Source organism: Diceros bicornis, chromosome 24 (genome assembly GCF_020826845.1).
Source record: "Diceros bicornis minor isolate mBicDic1 chromosome 24, mDicBic1.mat.cur, whole genome shotgun sequence".
NCBI lineage: Eukaryota > Metazoa > Chordata > Mammalia > Perissodactyla > Rhinocerotidae > Diceros > Diceros bicornis.
Genome location: NC_080763.1, coordinates 22,122,765 through 22,145,538, shown reverse-complemented (window position 1 = coordinate 22,145,538; position 22,774 = coordinate 22,122,765). Strand labels below are relative to the sequence as shown.

At 40.8% G+C, this 22,774-nt stretch overlaps 2 protein-coding genes across 6 annotated transcripts in view; one reads left to right on the top strand and one right to left on the bottom strand.

Moving 5' to 3' along the window:
* The window catches only part of BBOF1 (basal body orientation factor 1), a 37,686-nt gene extending 15,729 nt beyond the window's left edge, over nucleotides 1-21,957 (bottom strand). Inside the window, exons 1-4 of the mRNA XM_058567341.1 lie at nucleotides 21,893-21,957; nucleotides 18,227-18,452; nucleotides 11,046-11,111; nucleotides 9,224-9,367 (exon numbers count right to left, since the gene is read on the bottom strand). Of these exons, the coding sequence (XP_058423324.1) occupies nucleotides 9,224-9,367; nucleotides 11,046-11,111; nucleotides 18,227-18,452; nucleotides 21,893-21,957 (501 nt within the window). The remainder of the gene's footprint in view (nucleotides 1-9,223; nucleotides 9,368-11,045; nucleotides 11,112-18,226; nucleotides 18,453-21,892) is intronic.
* Nucleotides 21,958-21,983: 26 nt separating this feature from the next.
* ENTPD5 (ectonucleoside triphosphate diphosphohydrolase 5 (inactive)) overlaps nucleotides 21,984-22,774 on the top strand; it is a 32,957-nt gene continuing 32,166 nt past the window's right edge. For 3 of the 5 annotated variants that reach the window (XM_058567336.1, XM_058567332.1, XM_058567331.1), the window contains exon 1: nucleotides 21,984-22,049. The gene's annotated coding sequence lies outside the window, so the exon portion shown is untranslated. Of the gene's footprint in view, nucleotides 22,050-22,151; nucleotides 22,216-22,335; nucleotides 22,698-22,774 lie in introns of those variants that run through there. The other 2 variants (XM_058567334.1, XM_058567333.1) reach the window with 2 other exon arrangements.

Sequence of the window (22,774 nt, the reverse complement as noted above, 5' to 3'; positions counted from 1 at the left end):
AGGATGGCTATTTTGAGAGTTTCTGAAAAGCTAAGAAACTTAACTTGACTCAGTCTACAGCATATTGATATAAACCAAAACTTGATATTCCTTCTAGAAAACTTTTTTTGTTTATTCTTAATTAAGATTATATTGGCTTACAACATTGTATAAGTTTCAGGTGTACATTATCATATTTTAGTTTCTGTATAGACTGCATCATGTTCACCACCAATAGTCTGGTTTTTATCCATCACCATACATATGTGCCCCTTTACCCCTTTCGCCCTCCCCCTACCTCCTTCCCCTCTGGTAACCACTAATCTGTTCTCCTTATCAATGTGTTTATCTTCCACATGAGTGAAATCATACGGTGTTTGTCTTTCTCTGTCTGACTTATTTTGCTTAGCATAATACCCTCAAGGTCCATGCATGTTATCACAAATGGCATGATTTTGTCTTTTTTTTATGGTTGAGCAGTATTCCACTGTATATATATACCACATCTTTATCCATTCATCAGTTGTTGGGCACTTGGGTTGCTTCCACATCTTAGCTATTGTGAATAATGGTGCGATGAACATAAGGATGCATAAATCTCTCTGAACCATTGATTTCATGTTCTTTGGATAAATACCCAGTAGTGGGATAGCTGGATTATATGGTATTTCTATTTTTAATTTTTTGAGAAATCGCCATACTGTTTTCCATAGTGGCTGTACCAGTTTGCAATCCCACCAGCAGTATATGAGGGTTCCCTTTTTTCCACATCCTTTCCAGCATTTGTTATTTCTTGCCTTGTTAATTATAGCCATTCTGACAGGCATGAGGTGATATCTCATGTAGTTTCAATTTGCATTTCCCTAATAATTAGTGATGCTGAACATCTTTTCATATGTCTGTTAGCAATCTGTACATCTTCTTTAGGAAAATGTCTGTTCACATCCTCTGCCCATTTTTTGATCAGGTTGTTGGTTTTTTTGTTGTTGAGTTGTATGAGTTCTTCATATATTTTGGAAATTAACCCCCTGTCAGATATATGATTCGCAATATTTTCTCCCAGTTAGTGGGTTCTCTTTTTGTTTTGTTCATGGTTTTCTTTGCCTTGCAGAAGCTTTTTAGTCTGATGTAGTCACATTTATTTACTTTTTCTTTTGTTTCCCTTGCCTGAGTAGACATGGTATTTGAAAAGATACTGCTAAGACCGATGTCCAAGAGTGTACAAAGAGTGTATTTTCTTTTAGGAGTTTTATGGTTTCAGGTCTTACATTCAAGTTTATAATCCATTTTGAGTTAATTTTTGTGTATGGTGTAAGATAATGGTCTACTTTCATTCTTTTGCTTGTGGCTGTCCAGTTTTCCCAACAACATTTATTGAAAAGACTTGCCTTTCTCTATTGTATCCTCTTGACTCCTTTGCCGAATATTAGCCACCCATAGAGGTGTGATTTTATTTCTGGGCTTTCAATTCTGTTCCATTAATCTGTGTGCCTGGTTTTTTTTTTCTTTTTTGTGAGGAAGATCAGCACTGAGCTAACATCCATGCCAATCCTCCTCTTTTTGCTGAGGAAGACTGGCCCTGGGCTAACATCTATGCCTCCAGTTTATATGGGATGCCGTCACAGCATCTCTATCCTGCTCCACCTGAATCATTTCTATATTTCTATCTTCAAGCTGACTAATTCTCTCCTCCATAGGGTCCACTCTATTTTTAATGCTTTCTACATTATTTTTTTATCCCATTGTGTTCTTTATAGCTAGAATTTCTGTTTTTTTTTTTTTTTTAGAGCTTCAATCTCTTTGGTGGAGCATTCCTTCTGTTCATTAATTTTATTCCTGAACTGTCTTTCTGAGTTTTCTTGTAATTCGTTGAGTTTCTTTATGACAGCTATTTTGAATTCTCTGTCAGTTAGATTGTAATCTTCTGTGACTTCAGGTTTGGTTTCTGGAGAGTTGTCATTTTCCTTCTGTTCTGCCGTGTTACTGTAGTTCTTCATGGTGTTTGATGAATTGATCCTCTGCCAGCACATGTGTGGTAGTAATCACCTTCTCTTATTTGGGTATGGCTTTGGTTACTTTGGTTCTGGTTGCCTGGGTCTCATGTTCCTCCACTGCCTCTCCATGGGCTCAGATGCTAGTGTCCCGTTCTCCAGCTGTCTGGGGGTGCTGGTTGCACTGCTGCCAGGAGTGCTGGGTTCACAGGTGTTGCTGTTGCTAGTGGGGGCCCAGGGCCCCAGGGACTTGTATGCAGCCTCTGCTGCTGGGGGAGTTAGTGTTGGGGGTGCTACCACGGGCGGCTGGGGGCTCCTGCCCTGTCTGCTTGCAGTTATGCAGGTTGGGCCACTGCTGCTGCCACCGCTACAACAACAGTTGTGGGGTGAGGCCGCCGCTGGGTGCCACGACTGCCCCTCAGGTGTTCACATGCGTGCAGGGCCGCTGCCACTCCCTGGGCATTCGGGTGCACAGGGCTGGGCTACCCCCACCTCCACTCTCAGTCACACGGGCTGCTACATGAGGATCCACACCCTGGATTGCTGCCACCATGAGTAGGGGAGAGGGCTGCTCCTCTAGTTCCCTTGCCTCCCAGGGGTCCAGTCCATCCACCTTCAGATGTATAGCTGCCTGGATCGCTTAGGCATCCTGTTGTGCTGTGTAGGGAATCCTCTGTTGGTCAATGGATGTCTGTATGGCTGTAATTTAGAGGGGAGAGACAAAGGGAACCTCTCACTCTGCCGCGATGCTGATGTCTAGAAAATTTTTTTCCAGCTTTACTGAGATTTAATTGAAAAATAAAATTATAAGGTATTTCAAGTGTACACCATGATGATTTGATATACATAACATTGTGAAAGGATTCTTCCCATCTATTTAGTAGAAAACTTGATATTCCTTCAATTACATCTTTTTGTGGGTGTGAGGAAGATTCGTCCTGAGCTAACATCTGATTCCAATCTTTCTCTTTTTTTTGCCGAGGAAGATTGACCCTGGGCTAACATCCGTGCCCATCTTCCTCTACTTTACATGGGACACCACCACAGCACAGCTTGATAAGCAGTGTGTCAGTGCGTGCCCAGGATCCGAACCTGCGAACCCTGGGCCACCAAAGCAGAGTGCGTGCACTTAACCACTATGCCACCAAGCCAGCCCCTCAATTACACTTTTAATGAAAAGACCCACTCAGCATTTAACAAAGATTTACTGAGCATTGCTATGTATCTGGTGTTTCAAAGAATAAAAACAACAACACTGCTCATGCCTCAAGAATTTACAATCATTAAAATTTTTAAATTTTAAAATTACTTTAAAAATATCTTTTTATTTATTTTTCTTTTTTCCAGCTTTATTGAGATATAACTGACATATAACATAGTACGCATTTAAGATGTACAATGTGTTGATTTGATATACTTATATATTGCAAAATGATTACCACCATAGAATTAGCTAACACCTCCCTACTGTCACGTAATTACCATTTCTTTTTTGTGGTGAGAACATTTAAGATCTACTCTCTTAGCAACTTTCAAGTATATAATACAGTATTATTAGCTATAATCACCATGCTGTATATTAGATTCCCCAGAACTTGTCAGTCTTATAACTGGAAGTTTGTACCCTTTGAACAATATCTCCCCATTTCCCCCTCCCCCCAGCCCAGGTAACTGCCACTCTACTCTTTGTTTCTCTGAGTTTTGCTTTTTCTAGATTCCACATATAAGTGATATCATATAGTATTTGTCTTTCTCTGTGTGACTTATTTCATTTAGCATAATGCCCTCAAGTTTTATCCAAGTTGTTGCAAATGGCAGGAAGAAAATTATTACTTTTTTTTCTGAAGAAGATTAGCCATGAGCTAACATCTGTGCCAATCTTCCCCTATTTTGTATGTGGGTTGCCACCACAGCATGGCTGATGAGTGGTGTAGGTCCATGCCCAGGCTCTGAACCTGTGAACCTGGGCCACTGAAGCAGAGCATGCTAAACTTAACCACTACACCATGAGGCTGGCCCTTTTTCTTTTTTTGGTGAGGAAGATTAGCCTTGAGCTAACATTTGTTGCCAATCCTGTTTTTTTTGCTGAGGAAGATTGGTCCTGAGCTAACATCTGTGCCCATCTTCCTCTATTTTATTTGGGATGCCTGCCACAGTATGGCTTGATAAGCAGAACCTGTGAACCCCGGGCCCCCTGAAGCAGAGTGTGTGAACTTAACCACTATGCCACCGGGCCAGCCCCCAAATTATTACTTTTAAACAGAACTCTGAGCAAAGCTGTCATGGAAAACATGCATTTGAGCTGAGCCTTTGAAGGATAGGTAAAATTTTAATGGACAGAGATCTATCAGGAATATATCCCTGACGGAAAAAGCAGTGTGAACAAAGAAAGACAGAAAAGACTTCAGGGATGAGTAAATATCCAGTTTGGGTGGATTAAAGGGGGTGTGCCTGGGGAGACAGTAAAAGGACATAAAAATGTTCCAAAGTAGGTGTAGGGTCTTGACTTTCACACTAAGGCATCTGGACAATATTCTGTTTACAATAGAGAAATACTAAAGAAGATTCTTGAGGGAGGTGATCAGAACTGTGATATTTTAAGATTATTCAGGCAGCAGTGTGTACTTTGGACTGAAGCGGTGTGGTGATTTTAAAATACGTCCACAACTTCTTTGACAGTCCTCCCTTCAAATGATGGAACCTAATTCCCCATCCTTAGAATGTGAGCAAGACTTAGGGATTCACTTCTTACTAATAGAATGTGACAGAAGTAATGGTATATGATTTCCAAGCCTGGTTCAAGAAAAGGATAGCTTCTGTCTGGCTTTCTCTTGGATTACTCACTCTGAGTGAAGTCATTCACCAAATTGTGAGGACACTCAGGCAGCTTATGAAGAGGCCCAGGTGGGAAAAAGTTGAGGCCTCCCAGTAGTAACCAGCACCAACTTGACAGCCACATGAGTTGGCACCTTGGAAGCAGATCTTCAAGCGCCAATCAAGCCTCCAGATGACTGCAGCCCTGGCTGATATGATAGCTTGAGTGCAACCTCATGAGAGACCCTGAGCCAGAACTGCCCAGCTAAACTGCTCCCGAATTCCTGACCCCCAGAGATTGTGCTTTCTTTTTTTTTTAATATTTATTTATTTAGTGTGTGTGTGTGTGTGTGAGGAAGATCAGCCTTGAGCTAACATCCATGCCAATCCTCCTCTTTTCACTGAGGAAGTCTGGCCCTGGGCTAACATCCATGCCCATCTTCCTCCACTTTATATGGGATGCCGCCACAGCATGGCCTGACAAGCGGTGTGTCAGTGCACGCCCGGGATCTGAACCCGGGCCACCAGCAGCGGAGCACGCACACCTAACCGCTACGCCACGGGGCCGGCCCCAGAGATTGTGCTTTTAACAAACATTTATTATTGTTTTAGGCTACTAGATTTGGGGGTAATTTGTTCTGCAGTAGTAGGTTACTAATGCATGTGAAGAAATAGAGGAAGCAAGACTAGAGATACTGGACGGGGAATCAGGACACCAGGATTCTGCTACTAGCTCTACACTTACTGTGAAAGTCACTTAACATCTTTGTGTCTCAGTTTTCCTCATCTATAGAAGGGCTTAAATAGGCCCTAAAGTTTCTTCCAGCTCTAAGATTCTGTGAATTCTATGAAAGGTTTTAGTTTTAGATGTTTTAAGTTGTATTATTAAGTACTAGTCTAGGAACTAATGAGCAGTGACAGGTATATACACAAGTAGACGACTTGGCTCCTTTTATTCTCCTTAGTTTACAAAGATTAAAGACTAACACAAATGGGGCCGGCCCAGTGGCGCAGTGGTTAAGTTCATGTGCTCCGCTTTGGCGGCCCAGAGTTCATGGGTTTGAATCCCAGGCGCGCACTTATGCACTGCTCATCAAGCCATGCTATGGCGGTGTCTCATATACAAAAAATAGAGGAGGATGGGCATGGATGTTAACTTGGGGCCAATCTTCCTCACCAAAAAAAAAAAAAACACCACAGACATAAAATAACTAGAGAAGACAGTTATAGAACTATTATTTTAAGGACTTCAACGGGCTTGAAACTCATGAGGAGAGAGTTCCCCAGAAAATACTGCAAAGGAATTTGTATAATGGTGAGTTAGGGAAATTAAGAACAATTTTAAAGCAAGTTATAAGAACAGCAACAAAGCGAAAAGTAATCAAGTTCATGAATAAAGTCAGCTTCATGGGAAGGTTTTGGGATAACTACAAAATTATGATAGGAAAGAAGAGTTAAAACACATTCCCCCCCAATCTAAGAAAGTGTCTTCCCATTCCCCACCTTGCTTGAAATGTGCCAACTGATTCATTTAATCGAGTTTCTAAGAGTCTTCTATTAAGATTTTTAAAGATACATGATCATAATACTAATCAAAACATCAATAACTACTATGCTACTACTCTTACTAGAGATTAGTAGGAGCCAATGTGCTAAGTATTTTACAAACATTATGTTATTTAATACACACAACATCTCTAAGAGGAGGCAGGTGATATTATAGCCACATTTTACAAATGAGGAATCTGAGACTCAGAGATGTTAGCAGACTATCCCAAGGCCACACCTTGGGAGGTGTGCCTGCAGAGCCAAGACATGAAGTCCACGATCTCAACCACCACATTATCTTATCTACCTTATTCATTTCTCATATATCTTTTTTTTGCTGGGGAAGATTTGCCCTGAGATAACACCTGTGCCATTCTTCCTCTGTTTTGTATGTGGGTTGCTGCCACAGCATGGCCGCTGATGAGTGGGGTAGGTCTGCACCCGGGAACCAAACCTGGGCCGCCAAAGTGGAGCACACCAAACTTAACCACTATGCCATGGGGCCAGCCCCTATTATACCCTTTCAGTTTGGCAGTTAGCTAAAAGGTAAAGAGAAACAGGATGCAGGAACTTCGGTTTCCCATCAAAGCTTGTTCTTGGTAAGTAGGGCCCTGGATAGCCAGAAAGTGCTTGAGAGAGACTGCATGCTTGGGGGACACACTATGATTGAGAATGAGAGGCACTAAAAGGAATAGAAGAAGGGCCTTAAATAATACTAATTATAGTAAACATAACTTTAGCAGGAGTAATAACAGCAGCAGGATAAGCAACAGAAAGTGGTATTTATCACACAGTGGGAAGCATTAAAAACAGATTATTTCATTTACTCTTTTGAAGTTGGTACTCTTATTCTCATCTCCATGCTCCAGACAAGGAAACTTAACAAGATATCCAAGTAGTGAAGACAGTATTTATACTCTGGCAGTCTGACTTCACAGCACCAACTTTTAATCCCTACACTACATGCTATATGGTTATTTTTGGTGGAAATACTACTTCTATTACTACTACGACTACAACTACTACTATTAGCAGCAGTATTCATGTATATTCAGTGGTGTGTTAGAGCTACCTCATACCAGGAACTTTGCTAGCAGGTTGTTAAAGCATTGGTAGCTTGAAACTGGTCTAATTAAAGCACTTACACCAAGGAAGTCAGCAAATGATACAAATCAAGACCTTTTTTTGCAGAGAACTACCACCACTGTTAATGTAATTCTCACCAGGTGATACACACTATTTTAAGCACTTTACACATATGAACTCATTTAATCCTTACAACCACCCTATGAGACAGTAACTCTTATCCTCATTTTACATGAGGAAACCAAGGTATAGAGAGGTTACGTAACTTGCCGAAAGTCACAAAGTGGATTTCAGCTACTTGTGCCCAGCACTCATATGTGCCATTTATTGCATTATGATTAATGCAATAAAACTATATACTGAGATGAGGGAATGGAAAGTAAGAGAAAGAGCACAGCAAGGTCAGAGAAACTTTCTGAAAGTATTCAGTTTTCCTCATCCCACCCACCCCTACCCAGAGAGCCTTCTAAAATTTTCTAAAATTATCATTCATCAGTCTAAACATATTTACCTTTAAGATTTTGCTACTTTGCCCCTAAGGTTTTCCAAGAACTGTAGTTTGTTTCTTATTGAAGTCACTCCAAAGGTTTAACTGCTGATAAATATGGGGAAGGTGTTTTGACTAAGATTTGGTGAATTTACAAAGAAATAATGCTTAGACAAATGAAACCAGAATCAAGATGAACAAACAACCAACCAGCTGGGAGAGAATATTTTCAAAACATACATCTGACAAGGGGTTGATCTCCATAATATATAAAGAACTCACACAATTGAACAAAAAAAAAACAAACAACCCGATCAAAAAATGGGCAGAGGAAATGAACAGACACTTCTCCAAGGAAGATATACAGATGGCCAATAGGCACATGAAAAGATGCTCAACATCACTAATCATCAGGGAAATGCAAATCAAAACAACACTAAGATACCACCTCACGCCCGTTAGAATGGCTATAATCACCAAGACAAAAAACAACAAATGTTGGAGAGGATGTGGAGAAACAGGAACCCTCATACACAGCTGGTGGGAATGCAAATTGGTGCAGCCTCTATGGAAAACGGTATGGAGATTCCTCAAAGAATTAAAAATAGAGATGCCCTATGATCCAGCCATCCCACTACTGGGAATCTATCCAACGCACCTGAAATCAACAATCCAAAGAGGCTTATGCACCCCTATGTTCATTGCAGCATTATTCACCATAGCCAAGAAGTGGAAGCAACCTAAGTGTCCCTCGACTGACGATTGGATTAAGAAAATGTGGTATATATATACAATGGAATACTACTCAGCCATAAAAAAAGACAAAATCGTCCCATTTGCAACAACATGGATGGGCCTGGAGCGTATTATGTTAAGTGAAATAAGCCAGAAAGAGAAAGACAAACACTGTATGATCTCACTCATATGTGGAATATAAACCAACACATGGACAGGGAAAACTGGACTGTGGTTACCCGGGAAGTGGGGGTGGGGGGTGGGCACAAGGGGTGAAGGGAGTCATATATGGGGTGATGGACAAACAAAAATGTACAACCCAAAATTTCACAATGTTAGAAACCATTAAAATATCAATAAAAAAAAAAAAAGAAATAATGCTTAGAAAAAGAAAAGTCTAACCATCATGACCTTTTGCATCCAGTCCTAAACTGATATGTCTTACCCTTTTTTCCTCAAAAAATCTCTAAAATGTCAAAGTGAGTCCTTTACCACCTCATGGGAGTAAATGTATATGAAGGCTCTTGCAGACATAAGTAGTTAATTCTAATCTCCTTTTTTTTAGAAAAAGAAAAAAACTTACATCATCTAATTCTTTCTCCACTTGGATTTTTCTCTTCTGGAATTGTTTTATTGTTTTCAGCTCTGTCTGAATCATGCCAATTTCTCTGGCTTTTTGATGGAACTGTCCCTCCAGCTCATTTATTTGCACGGTATACTTTTGTTCCTATATACAAAACAAAAACAAAAACAGGTAAATGAATTCAGAAAAAGAATGGAAGTCCCACAGAGTCATGTTCCATTTGAAGCCTTAAGCCATTTGTCTATCTTCTTACAAGAAATGTTCCCTTTTTATTTTTGCATAAAGTTTTAATTTTTGTTAAAAGATACCAAGTGCCTTGAATAATAAAAAAATTCTAGAATGAGTGATCTTGTATAGAAAATGCAGATATTTATTAAAAAGAGGTATGAGAAGACTAAAAAATCTTTAATCTGTAAGAAAGACAAATAACATCCCTGACACTAAATTAAACTGAATATGCTTAAGAGACAAAGGAAGGGCCAATATTTCTAATAAAGAAAGAAAGAAGGAAAAGGTGAGAGAAAGAGGAAGGAAGAGGGAAGAGGGAGGAGGAGGAGAAAGGGAAGAGAAGGAGAGAGAAGAGAAAAAAAAAAGGAGGGAGGAGGAGGAGAAAAAAGGGCCAATATTACAATTAAAAAATGAATGAGATATCAAAAGAAATGCAAATGACCCTCAAACATATGAAAAAATGCTCAATCTAGCTCATAATAAGAGAAATACAAATTGAAATACACTGAAATACCATTTCTCACCTATCATGTTGACAAAAATCTTTTTTTTTTTTTTTGTCAGGAGATCAGCCCTGTGCTAACATCTGCCAATCCTCCTCTTTTTTTTGCCGAGGAAGACTGGCCCTAGGCTAACATCCGTGCCCATCCTCCTCCACTTTATATGGGACGCCGCCACAGCATGGCTTGCCAAGCAGTGCCTTGGTGCGCTCCCGGGATCCGAACCAGCGAACCCAGGGCTGCCGCAGCGGAGCATGCGCACTTAACTGCTTGCGCCACCAGGCCGGCCCTGACAGAAATCTATTTTGACAATATACTCTGATATATTGTGAAGACATGGATAGAAGTTAGATTTCTCAGAATATACCATGTTTGATAGATTTGACTTTGGAAACACATAAATATTTACATAATTACATTATTTTACATGCACAACTAATTTTTTAAAAGTAACTCCTAAAAATTAAAAGCAAAATATGTTGTTGAGTTGGTGGCATAATCCTACAGAACGGAATTATTTCAAATGGTTTTTAAACCTTATAATTTGATCATAGATCCCTATTGGTACATCTCCTAAGGGGAAAAGTGCCCCCCAAAATCTTAAACTGTTTCCAGCAATCTATGTTGGTGGTAGTACTGATATTAGTATTCTGTGACTGTTGATGTATTGAGGTTTAAAGCATTGACACAACTATACTGGTGTCGTTAAGAACCAGGATTTTTGGTGAGGGAGAAAGGGGACGTAGATAAAGTTAAGTAAAAACCCTGTATTCCTGCATCTGAATTGGAAATATTAGTATGGGCTCATGATATATTTTAATCTTTAAAAATATATATATTTCCTAACTCTGTCCCCTGAAAAGCCCTAGAAGGAATGACAGACTCAGGATCAGTAAGCACCACTAATACCAGAAGGTTTTTTAAGTTTTCTACAATAACATATTTTTGAGCTTCTATACAATCAAGTGTGTGAACTTTAAGGTCGCTGAGCTGCTCAGAGGACCTACTCATTTATTCTCATTGTGTCTTAAATATGAGCTTGCCAGAAACCTGACTACCCAGCAAGTGGAGTATTAGTGTACATAGATGCTCACCAATTTTTCCTTCTCCTCTTGGGCTTTTTCCTTTGTTTCATTCAATTGCTGTTTCAGTTTTTCAATCTGTAGAAGACAGAAATACAGAGTTAGGAAGGTAAAGAAATTGCTCTGTGTCCTACCTTTATTAAGTAGCCTAGTTTTCACGTGATATTAAAACCAGCAGAATTAGAGAGATGGAGTAAGGTGAGAAGAGGAGAAGAAGGGAGATACTCCATACCCTTAACCTGCTTATTGCCAGGTTCCAAAACCTGTCTATCATCAGAATCACCTAGGTAACTTTTTTTTAATTCTTGTAAAGAACACGACATTAAATTTACTATCTTAACCATTTTTAAGAGTACAGTTCAGTAGTCTTAAGTATATTCACATTGTTGTGCAACAGATCTATAATTTTTCATCTTGCAAAACTGAAATTTTATACTCATGAAACATTAATTCCTTCTCCTACCTCCCCCCAGCCCGTGGCAACCACCTTTCTACCTTCTGTTTCTATGATTTTAATTACTTTAGATACTTTGTATGACTAGAATCATACAGAGTTCGTCCTTTTGTGACTGGCTTATTTCACTTAGCATAATGTCCTCAAAGTTCATCCATGTTGTAGCATGTGACAGGATTTCCTTCTTTTTAAGGCTGCATAATATTCCTTTATATGTGTATACCACATTTTCTTTATCCATTCATTCATCAATGGACATTTGGGTTGCTTCCACCTCTTGGCTATGTGAATAATGTTTCAACGAACATGGATGTGAAAATATCTCAAGATTCTGCTTTAAATTCTATTGGAAATATACCCAAAAGTGGGATTGCTGGATCATATTGTATTTTCAATTTTTTGAGGAACCTCCATATTGTTTTCCATAATGGCTGTACCATTTTACATTCTCAACAACAGTGCACAAGGGTTCCAATTTCTCTGCATCCTCTCCAATACTTGCTATTTCTGTTTTTCTGATAGTAGCCATCTTAACAGATGTGAAGTGGTATCTCACTGTAGTTTTGATTTGCATTTCTCTCATCTGGTTGAGAAAAGTTTCAAGAAGAGTACAAAGAGTTCTAATATACTCTTCACCCAACTTTGCCACATTTGCTTCCCCTCTTTATGTACAGTCATGCATCGCATAACAACAGGGACATATCCTGAGAAATGTGTCTTTGGGTGATTTTGCAGTTGTGCAAACATCAGAGTGTACTGAGGGGAACAAAATTTGCCACCCCAAAACATGTCTCTTTAACATGAGGATTATTTTAGGCTGTTTTTAAGAAACAAAAGACTCAGAAAGTTTTTCATGTTACCTCCCCCTTAACTGCCTAAAAGAATTCAGTTAAAAAAAACCTGTCTCAGGAAGCGAGCTATCACTTTAGCATAATGTGAACTAGATGGTAGACAGGGAGGAACCTAGAAAAGCCTTTTTGTTGGGCTCTCCTCTGTGTTCTTCTGTTTCTGTGTGGCCACTTATTTTCCAAACATTTGCTCTTTTCCACCTACCTGTGAATTGCCTTCCTTCCCTTTAATGTCCCTGACTCTCCCCACCCCCAACATCTTCTTTTGTCTTTAGCTGAGGATGGTATTTAAGGTGAGGGCTTTGGCCATTTTGGTGAGTTACTCGGTTTCCCTGGGTTTCTCCCAGGTATGTGTTGGGGAAGAGGGAGAATCCCCCTCTGCCCTTTCCCTTAAGGTTCTTACGGCTGGCCAAATTAAAAAGACAGGTTAGCAGGAGAAAATATAATACCAAGTTTAATAACATTTATACATGGGAGAAACCAGGGAAACTGAGTTTCTCTACACAATAGCAGTGATTGTCATCTTAAATACCATCTTCAGCTAAAGACAAAGGATGATGTTGGGGGTGGTAGTGGTTTGGGATTTCAGAGGGGAAGAAGACAATTCACATGGAGAGAGAAATGTAAATGTTTGTCAGACAATTCTTTACAGGGCCATCTACAGAGAATGTGGCCAGAGAAACAGAAATCACAGTAATAAAGAGTATGTAGATTTAAGTCCTCTCCTTCTGTACTGACAAGAGTTTCCAGAGATAAGTCCATCCCCCCCTCTTCCTAATACAGAGAGGGAGATACCTTTACAAATGGAGATTTCCCTTATAAATGTAAATGTTTGTCTGGCAACGCTTTGCAGGGCCACCTAGATAATGTGGCCTGGGAGAGACAGAATTTTTGATATGATGGGCTTGTTGGTGCCTTTCCTATTGTAACATCTATTTTACATTAGATTACAGCCATCATATGATAGTAACTCCTTCCTGGAACAGGTCTTCTATGTTAAATTCTTAGGCAGTTTGTGGGAGCTCAAATGTCCATCAGAGACAATAATCAAGGTAAAGAGACATATTTCAGGGTGGCCAATTTTGATCTCCCACATATACATGTTATTAAACTTTTGTTTTTCTCCTGTTAATCTATCTCATGTCAATTTAATTCTTAGACTAGCCAGAAGAACCTAGAAGAGCAGATAAAAATTTCTTCCTCCCCTACAGTACTTACACAAACACAGATGGTATAGCCTACTACATACCTAGGCTACATGAGACTAATCTTATGGGACCACTGTCATATATGCAGTCCATCGTTGACCGAAACATCATTAGGTGGTGTGTGACTATATATGTGGAAAGATCTAAATAAATATAAACTTATATACACACAGACATATATATGATATAGATTTTTTTTACATTGTTTTTTCTGGGACAGTTTCTCAATCTTTTTCTTTTATGATATCAACATTTTTGAAGACTACTGGCCAGGGTTGGGGTTTTCTGATGTTTCTTCATGAGTAGATTCAGGTTATGCATTTTTGGCAGGCATACACTACCTAAGTGATGACGATCCTTTTCAGTGCAACACATCATGAGGTGATGGATTTTAATCAATTGGTTAAGATTGTGTCTGCCTGGTTTCTCCACTTACAGTTACTATTTTTCCTTTTGTAATTATTAAGTAATTTGTGAGAAGGTATCTTGAGACTATGCAAATAGCCTTCTGCTCATCAAACTTGCACCCACAAGTTTTAGCATCTTCTGATGATTCTTGACTGAATCAATTATCACTATGATGCCAAATGGTGACCTTTCTAACTCCATCATTCCTTGGAAATTTAATAATAGTCTGCACTCTACTGTAAAGAAAAGCTTTCTCTTCTCTCTCATTTATTTATTTTTAATAGTTTTCTTTTTTTATATATATTTTTATTTATTTTCCCCCAAAGCCCCAGTAGATAGTTGTATGTCATAGCTGCACATCCTTCTAGTTGCTGTACGTGGGATGCGGCCTCAGCATGGCCAGAAAAGCAGTGCGTCAGCGCGTGCCCGGGATCCGAACCCGGGCCGCCAGCAGTGGAGCATGTGCACTTAACCGCTAAGCCATGGGGCCGGCCCTCTTATTTATTAATATGTGTATTTATTTACTAGCAGTATGCAGTCATGGACTTATTTTATTTAATGGGTTATAATCTATTACTGTTATTATTTGATTGTCTCAGATTTTGGCAGTGGGAGCCCCTTCAAGCTAGCCCCGTGTCCTTTTAATTAATTAATTAATTTTGTGAGGAAGATTAGCCCTGAGCTAACATTCGTTGCCAATCCTCCTCTTTTGCTGAGGAAGATTGGCCCTGGGCTACCATCCATGCCCCTCTTCCTCTACTTTATATGGGACGCTGCCACAGCATGGCTTGACAAGCAGTGCATCGGTCCGCACCCAGGATCCAAACCTGCAAACCCCATGCCGCCAAAGCCAAGGACACAAACTTAAGCGCTACACCTCGAGGCCAGCCCCAGTATCCCTTTACTTTTTTCCTTACTTTCTGGCACCAGGCCAGTCTTTTACTTTCCCTGCCCCAGTCTTGGAATCAATCTCCAACAATGCTGGTATGTTTTAGTAGGAAACCTAAGTAGCTTTTTAAACTAAAAACTCCTTGACATGGTTATAGAATCCGAGGATACAGGGTGAAATACCATTGTAAATAATATCTTAGACTAGTTTAAGGAAAACCTAAAATTTCTAAAAAATAAATTGAGACAGCCCTAAGTCATGTAGGACAGGTGTGAAATATATGAGATTTATTTTGTGATTGATTGAACAAAGCCTTAAATACAAAAACACACTCTTAAGGAAAATCTCCTAATTTTGTTCAAGATATAACAGTTTTCAAAACACATTTCATTTCTTATATTTCTATAATTAACATTAAATAAGACTATAATTAGTTTAAATAAAGTTTAAGAAAATAATGCATTTCTAGGATATAGCAGAATGAGTAACAAAATAGGAGAGCTAGTTAACCAGGATATTTTGAATCTATTTCTTCCTCTCAAAGTAGTTTCTTTGGTTTTAATGGGCATCCATGATTGTGAGAAATTATGCATTTGCCACTGTCAGATGCTGGCCTTTGATATATGAAGGCAGATGAAAATCAGGAAATATAAATGATACTGATAAATGCAGACCATCATCAATGAGCTAATGTAGGCCACAAAGCTTCTATGTAATGAGTTTTGAAAATTATTTGTATGGTTGGCCTAAAAACTTACTTTAGAATAATACTTTATAGAAGACAATTTTGATAATGCCTACTATTCAAAGAGTACTTTTAAAAATGGAAGTTGCCTAGGAAAGAAGTAAAAAAACAACATTAACGCACAAAAAATTACTTTAATAAAATATATAAAATCCACACAAACGTTCAGTTGTCTGATCTCTCTAACATGCTTTCAACATCATCTTGAACTTAGTTTTAACTGCTGTTAACTTTTTCAAAGCATCAGTACACTCATGAGCCATTCATTCATGCAGGCAAAAATATTTTAATGAGTGCCTACTATGTGCCAGGCCCATATTAGGTGCTGGAGATACAGCACTGAACAATAGTAAAAAAAAAAAAAAAAAAAGGTCCCAAAATTCTTTACTTTTGTGAGGTTTCATTCTAATCAGGAAAAGAGACAATAAACAAATACGTAGGTAACATGCATATAGTAGGACAGAAGGTAATAAATATTACAAAGAAAATAAAACAAGGGAGATAGTTTTCATTTTAAAGAGGGTAGTGGGGAAGGGTCTCACTGAAAAGGTGGCATTTGAAAAAACTATGCCATGATTCATGAATTTGCATGTCATCCTTATGTAGGAGCCATGCTTTGCATGACTGCAGTATTAGTTCATATGTGTACTGAAGCAAACACATAAATAAACAATAAAAAATGGGAGAAGGAACATATAAAAGATTCTCAAGTGACTAATAATCAGGAAAATACAAATTAAAATGAGATACCAATTTACACACATAAAATTGAGCAAAAAATATTAATATCAAGTTTTGACAAAAATGTGGGCAAATAGAAGCTCACTCTAATACATCACTTGTGACAGTATAAATGGGCATAATCTCTTTGGAGCTCAATTTAAACCCCTGTGAAGTTGAAACTATGCATACCCCATAATGTAGTAATTTACCTTCTAAAGTATCTACTCTAGAGAAACTTTCAAACATGGGCACAAGCAGACATACACAAGAATGTTCACTGAAGGTTTACTTGTAATAATAAAAAAAATGGAGTCTAACTAACCCACAGTGGGGTAGGGATAAATAAAATTTGGTTTATTTATTTGAGGCAATATTATAAAACACTTAAGAATGAATAAAATAAAGCATGCTTATTATAATTTTTTTTTTGTGAGGAAGATCAGCCCTGAGCTAACATCCATGCTAATCCTCCTCTTTTTGCTGAGGAAGGCCGGCTCTGAGCTAACATCTATTGCCAATTCTCCTCCTTTTTTTTCCCCCAAAGCCCCAGTAGATAGTTGTACGTCATAGTTGCACATCCTTCTAGTTGCTACATGTGGGACACGGCTTCAGCATGGCGGGAGAAGCAGTGCTTTGGTGTGCACCCGGGATCCGAACCCGGGCCACCAGTAGCGGAACGCGCACACTTTACCGCTAAGCCACGGGGCCGGCCCTAAATTTTTCAAAAATTGACTGAATCATGTGATTTTTGTGAACATACCACAAAAACATAATGTTGAGTAAAAGAACAAGTTTCAAAAGATATGTACAATATGATATTACTAATGTAAATTTTAAAACTATCTTAAAGACTATAGTATGTATTGTTTGTGGAGGCACAATATATAAATAGTAAAAGTACAAAAACATACATGAGAATGAAACACACCATCCTCAGCATGATGGAAATCTCCTTGGGTGTCCCTGGGGCTCATAGAGGCACATGGGAAAGAGAAGAATTTGGAGTTACACCTCAATTGCACTTTAACACCCACTAGCTGTGTCACTTTGGGCAAGTTACCCATCCTGAGAGTCAATTTCTTCATCTCTAAAATGGGAATGACAATATTGTAGCTACATGGGGTTATTAAAAGGACTAAATGAGATAACAGAGGTAAAGCATCTAGCATAGTATCTGGCACAAAATAGAGGCTTCGAAATGTTAGTTCCCTCCCCATTTTCTTCCAGATCTATAATGACAGCTTTACACTCAACACTTAAATAATACGATAAGATACAATAAGGTCCAATAAGATAAATTCAAGATTCAACTTACTGGGTTCATAATCACGTAATCATGGATTATCAGTGAATTGCTTTACAAGTCATTAAAACTAAGTATTTATCACTATCACAAAATATATAGATCATATACTATGCTCTTGTCTTTAAAATAAAATGGATCATAATATTCTTTTATGATCATCAATCTTTCAGACAAGAAAATATGGGACAAGAACTGCAAATAAGAAAGAGCCAGGGCCGGCCCCGTGGCTTAGCGCTTAAGTGCGCATGCTCCGCTGCTGGCGGCCCTGGTTCGGATCCTGGGCGCGCACTGACACATCGCTTCTCCGGCCATGCTGAGGCCGCGTCCCACATACAGCAACTAGAAGGATGTGCAACTATGACATACAACTATCTACTGGGGCTTTGGGGGGAAAAAATAAATAAATAAATCTTTGGGGGAAAAAAAAAAAGGAAGAGCCAGTTCTGACAGTAAAGCCATTCTGAAACAGCATACCGCTTCAAGGAGAGTTCAAGTCAACTGAAATGTCTTAACTATGATAAGATTTCAAGGAATTAAAATCCTTGAAGTGTATAAACACGCCAGTATAACAGAGGTAGTAATTGTGGCTCAGGAGGGTTTCTATCTACCTACCATACTATCTTTCTCCTGATCCTGCTTCTTCAGGTAGCTTAATACAGACATTGTGTCTTTCTCCATTTTATACTGCTGTTTCCTTAAGTCCTCATTACTTTTTGCCAGTCTCCGGGAAGTATCACGATACTCCATCCTAGAGAGCTCTGTGACTTCCAGCCTGGCCTCCCAAAGGGAGGCATTGGCCTTGGCTCTGTCCACTGCAGATTCATCAGTTTTTGTCTTCCTGCATGGGAAGAGGACATTGACAGTATATAACTATTTCTCTACTATATTAGCATTACACCTCTCTCTTTACTATTATTTGTTTTGCTTGGTATTGCCTGGCACATATGAGCAAACATTGTTGGATGAATGAGTTAATAAGAAATACATATTTACTTGATAAGCTAGTTAAGTAGGTGCCTCTTCCTGGAAGAGGGGAACTTTGGAGCACAACTCTGAAGGACTGAAAAAACAAAGAAGGCATAAGTTAAATTCATTTCAAAAAGCTTTTATATCTTCTCATTTACTTCTTTGATTCTCTCATATTTGAACTGTCTTTTCTATACCGACTTACTCAGTCTTAGACCTTGGCTCTCTCCATTGCAAATCCATTTCCATAGTTCACCTTCTGCATGATGATACATTCATAGTGTAACTGTAAGTCCAGAGTTCTATAATCTTCCACCTATCCCAACCACAGTTTTGTTTTTGTTTTAGGTTTTTTTTGGGGGGGGGGGGTTGGCTAGGCCTTGGACAAAAGATAAGTCACCAGGGAAAGTATGTTAAATACTTTATCAGCTGGTGCCACAATGCACCAGGCTTCAAGGATGGCTGAGAAACAAACCATAATCATTTATACAGAGGTAGAGAGGAAATTTAAAAATAATACTAATAATAAAGGACAGCTTCTAAGATTAAAGTGATAAAAGAGGAGAGTTTTTCAAAATAAAGATTTATTGTATGAGCATAAACAAAACACTATCCCTTATATATGGTAGGCACTGGATATAAAAATATCTAGATAATAAATAAAAAGACTTCACCTATATTTGAATTCTACATATTTTTACACATATGTATGTGTGGACCTTTCTATACTGTCACCCTCCATCCCCACCCCACAACTCCTGGTTCTCAATCTCTTTCCAGTCCCACCTTTTTTTCTCTTCAAATTAAAGCCAGTAGCATCCCTCCGAGCCTGTTATAGCTGTCGACTTCCCTTTCCAGCATGATTCAGGCACTAGAGATAGACTGCCTTGCTACAATCATCTAATTGCTCCCTGAAGGTATCAGGTCTAAGCTGCTCAGAATAGTTGATGCAAGAAATCAGATAGGATTTCTCATAGGAGGACCACTAATACTGACTTAGAAACAAAGCAGGGTTTCCCAAACTATGAATCATGGGAAGTCCAAGGAATAAGATGTGTTACCTTCAATGTTCCTCATTGTTGATATGTGTACTGTAGACGCATGGTCAAAAATAGAAAATACACGTTAGTGAGTTCCAGGAATGTGATAAGCCCTTGGCACTTTTAAAAAGTGCTAGACTGGGCCAGCCCCTGTGGCTTAGCGGTTAAGTGCGTGCGCTCCATTACTGGCGGCCTGGGTTCGGATCCCGGGCGCGCACCGATGCACTGCTTCTCCGACCATGCTGAGGCTGCGTCCCACATACAGCAACTAGAAGGATGTGCAGCTATGACCTACAACTATCTACTGAGGCTTTGGGGGAAAAATAAATAAACAAATTTAAAAAAAAAGTGCTAGACTAACTACGTGGTTATGTAAAAAAAAAAAACTGTAGAAGAATACTTATATTAATTAATACATGAGGGAAAAAAGCTACAAATAAATATGTACGTTGGGCTATCATTTTATAAAGAAGAAAAAGAATATCTCAAAATGATAGTAGTGGTTATTTTTGGATGATGGGATTACAGGTGATTTTTGTTTTCTCCTTTGACTTTCCATGTTTCCTCAACTTTGTACTGAGCGTGTATTACTCTCTTAAGTTACTTTATAAACTTTACTAGTTTGGGGAATTCTCTTGTGATCCCATATATATTGTTAGACACCATGTATGACTCCAATGTGTCTAGGAACCAACAGGGTCACCAAGGTCTAGTGAAAATCTAGCAGCAACTCCAAGCCTGCAAAGGGTTAGTGCTAGAGCAATACCCACTTCAGCGGTTCTGATCAATTTGGGGAAACCTGAACAATTACCCAATTTGGTCAAATCCTTTAGGTTTTCCTTTGAACCAAAAGGAATCCCTGCAAAGGTTCAAGGAACTACTTCAATAACCCAAATATCCTCTATATGTTCAAGATCATCTCAACCACGTAGCAGACATCTCTCAGGCTAGGGGCAAAAAAGCAAGAACCCATGGGCCGGCCTGGGTGGTGCAGTGGTTAAGTTTGCTCACTCTGCTTCAGCAGCCCCGGGTTTGCAGGTTTGGATCCTGGGCGCGGACCTACGCACTGCTTATCAAGCCATGCTGTGGCAGGTATCTCACATATAAAGTAGAGGAAGATGGGCACGGATGTTAGCCCAGGGCCAATCTTACTCAGCAAAAAGCAGACTGGCAACAGATGTTAGCTCAGGGCTAATCTTCCTCACCAAAAAAAAAAAAAAAAGAACCCAGAGCACAGTTCTTGTGGAAAAAAGAGAAGATCCAAGTTGAAGCATACACAAGCAGACATCTTACTTTGTTTATTTAACAAATATTAAGCATCTGCTATGTTCCAGGCTCTTGGCTAAGTGCTGGAGATATGGTGAATAATGCTTAGTGCCTATTCTAGAGAAGCTTATAGTCTTGAGCAGGGTTTACCAATCCTGGCACTACTGACATTCTGAGCCAAATGATTCTTGGTTTCGCGTGGGGGTGGGAGTTGTGCATCGGAGGGTGTTTAACAGTATCCTTGGTCTCTACCCACTAGATGGCAGTAGCACACGTTGCCAGATGTGACAACCAAAAATGTCTCCAAGTATTGCCAAATGCCCCCTGGGAGCCAAAGTCACCATCCCCGACTCCCCCTTAAGAACCACTGGTCTAGAGCAGTGCTGCCCAATAGAACTTTCTGTGACGCTAGAAATGTTCTATATCTAGACTGTCCAATACAGTCACCACATGTGCCTACTGAGCATATGAAACGTGGCTAGTACAAGTGAGGATCTGATTTCTAAATTTTATTTAATTTAATAGCCACACCTGGCTGGCGACTACCCTATTGGACAGTGCAGGTCCAGAGGACCTCCAATATCCCAAGAAATCTTATCCTGACTTTCACTTCTAGTGTCAGAACTGACTCTTCCTCCCCATTCCCAGTTCTTTGTTCCTCCACCAGCACCTATTTCATTTGGTCTTGTGTTACTTCTATTCTTTGGGAACTTATCTGCTTCCGTCGTTAGTGCATTACACATAGGCAGGGACTGTGTCTAAACTGCTTCAGGCTTCCAAATCTCACACTCCGTTGTCTCAGTCGAGGCAGTACGGTTTGGCACGCATTTGGGGAATTCCTGAACAACAGGAGCTGTCCTTTTCAGAAGCGGGGAGAGCGAGAGGAGGGTCCAGGAAGGCCGGCGGGAGGGCGCCAATTAGCCAGCCCCCGCCTCTAGGCGCCCTGCGTCCCGCCGGCCCCCAGACCCAAATCCCCGGAGGGGTCCCCAGGGTGACTCCTCCTTACTTCTTCTTGTCTTTCTCTTTGCCTTTACTCGTGCCTTCCCTTTCCTCCTTTCCCTTTGACGGCATCTTGACTTCTCCAGGAGCCCGGCTGTCGTCGTCGCCTCTCCGCCACCGCCCAGGCCCGGCTCCGTCTCTAAGGAAACCAGCACGCCAAGCGGGTAACGTTCCCCTGGAGCCGTTGTGGGCGCGCGGAGAGCGCACGCGCCCGTGACGCAGCCCCGACGCCAGCGCGCGGGCCCCACTCCGCGGACAGGCCGCGGGGGCGGGGCGGAGATCGCGCAGAGGGCGGCGGGCGGCCGCGCCAGGGCGGCGCGCGCGCGCGCGGTGAGTGTGCGAGCGACCGAGGAGCCAGAGCGTGCCCGGGGCTCGGGCTGGGCGTGGGGGGAGGCCGGAGCCGGCCGGCCCCGGGTGGTGGTGCGGCGTCCTGCAGGCCGCGCATCTCGAGCGCCACGACGGTCGCGGCGCCCTCGCCTCAGGAGGCTCGCTTCCCTGCGGGGCCGCCCGCCCCGCCGCGGTCGTGGGAGCGCCACCTCCCGCCAGTTTTGCGGCGTTTCGCGTCTCGTCTCGCCCCGCGACCTCCCCTTCCCTCACGCCGCAGCCAGCGTGGCCGGAGCCGCCTTGCTCTCGCCCCTGCCCCCCAGCCCCTGAGCCGCTCCGGAAGCTGCCCCGACTCTTTTGGTTTCCTTCTCCATCTCCTGGCTTCTACCTTTCGCTCATTCTATAAGGGATGGCGCATCCAGCGGACTTCTAAGGCACACATGTTTTCTCGAGGCGGTTGAGGACTTTTCCGAGGGCAGTGGCTGGGGGTGAGATCCACAGCCTCCGCGGGGCAGCGGGCACGGGCGTCCGGACGCCGGGGCTCCCGGTGCCGCCACCTGGGGTG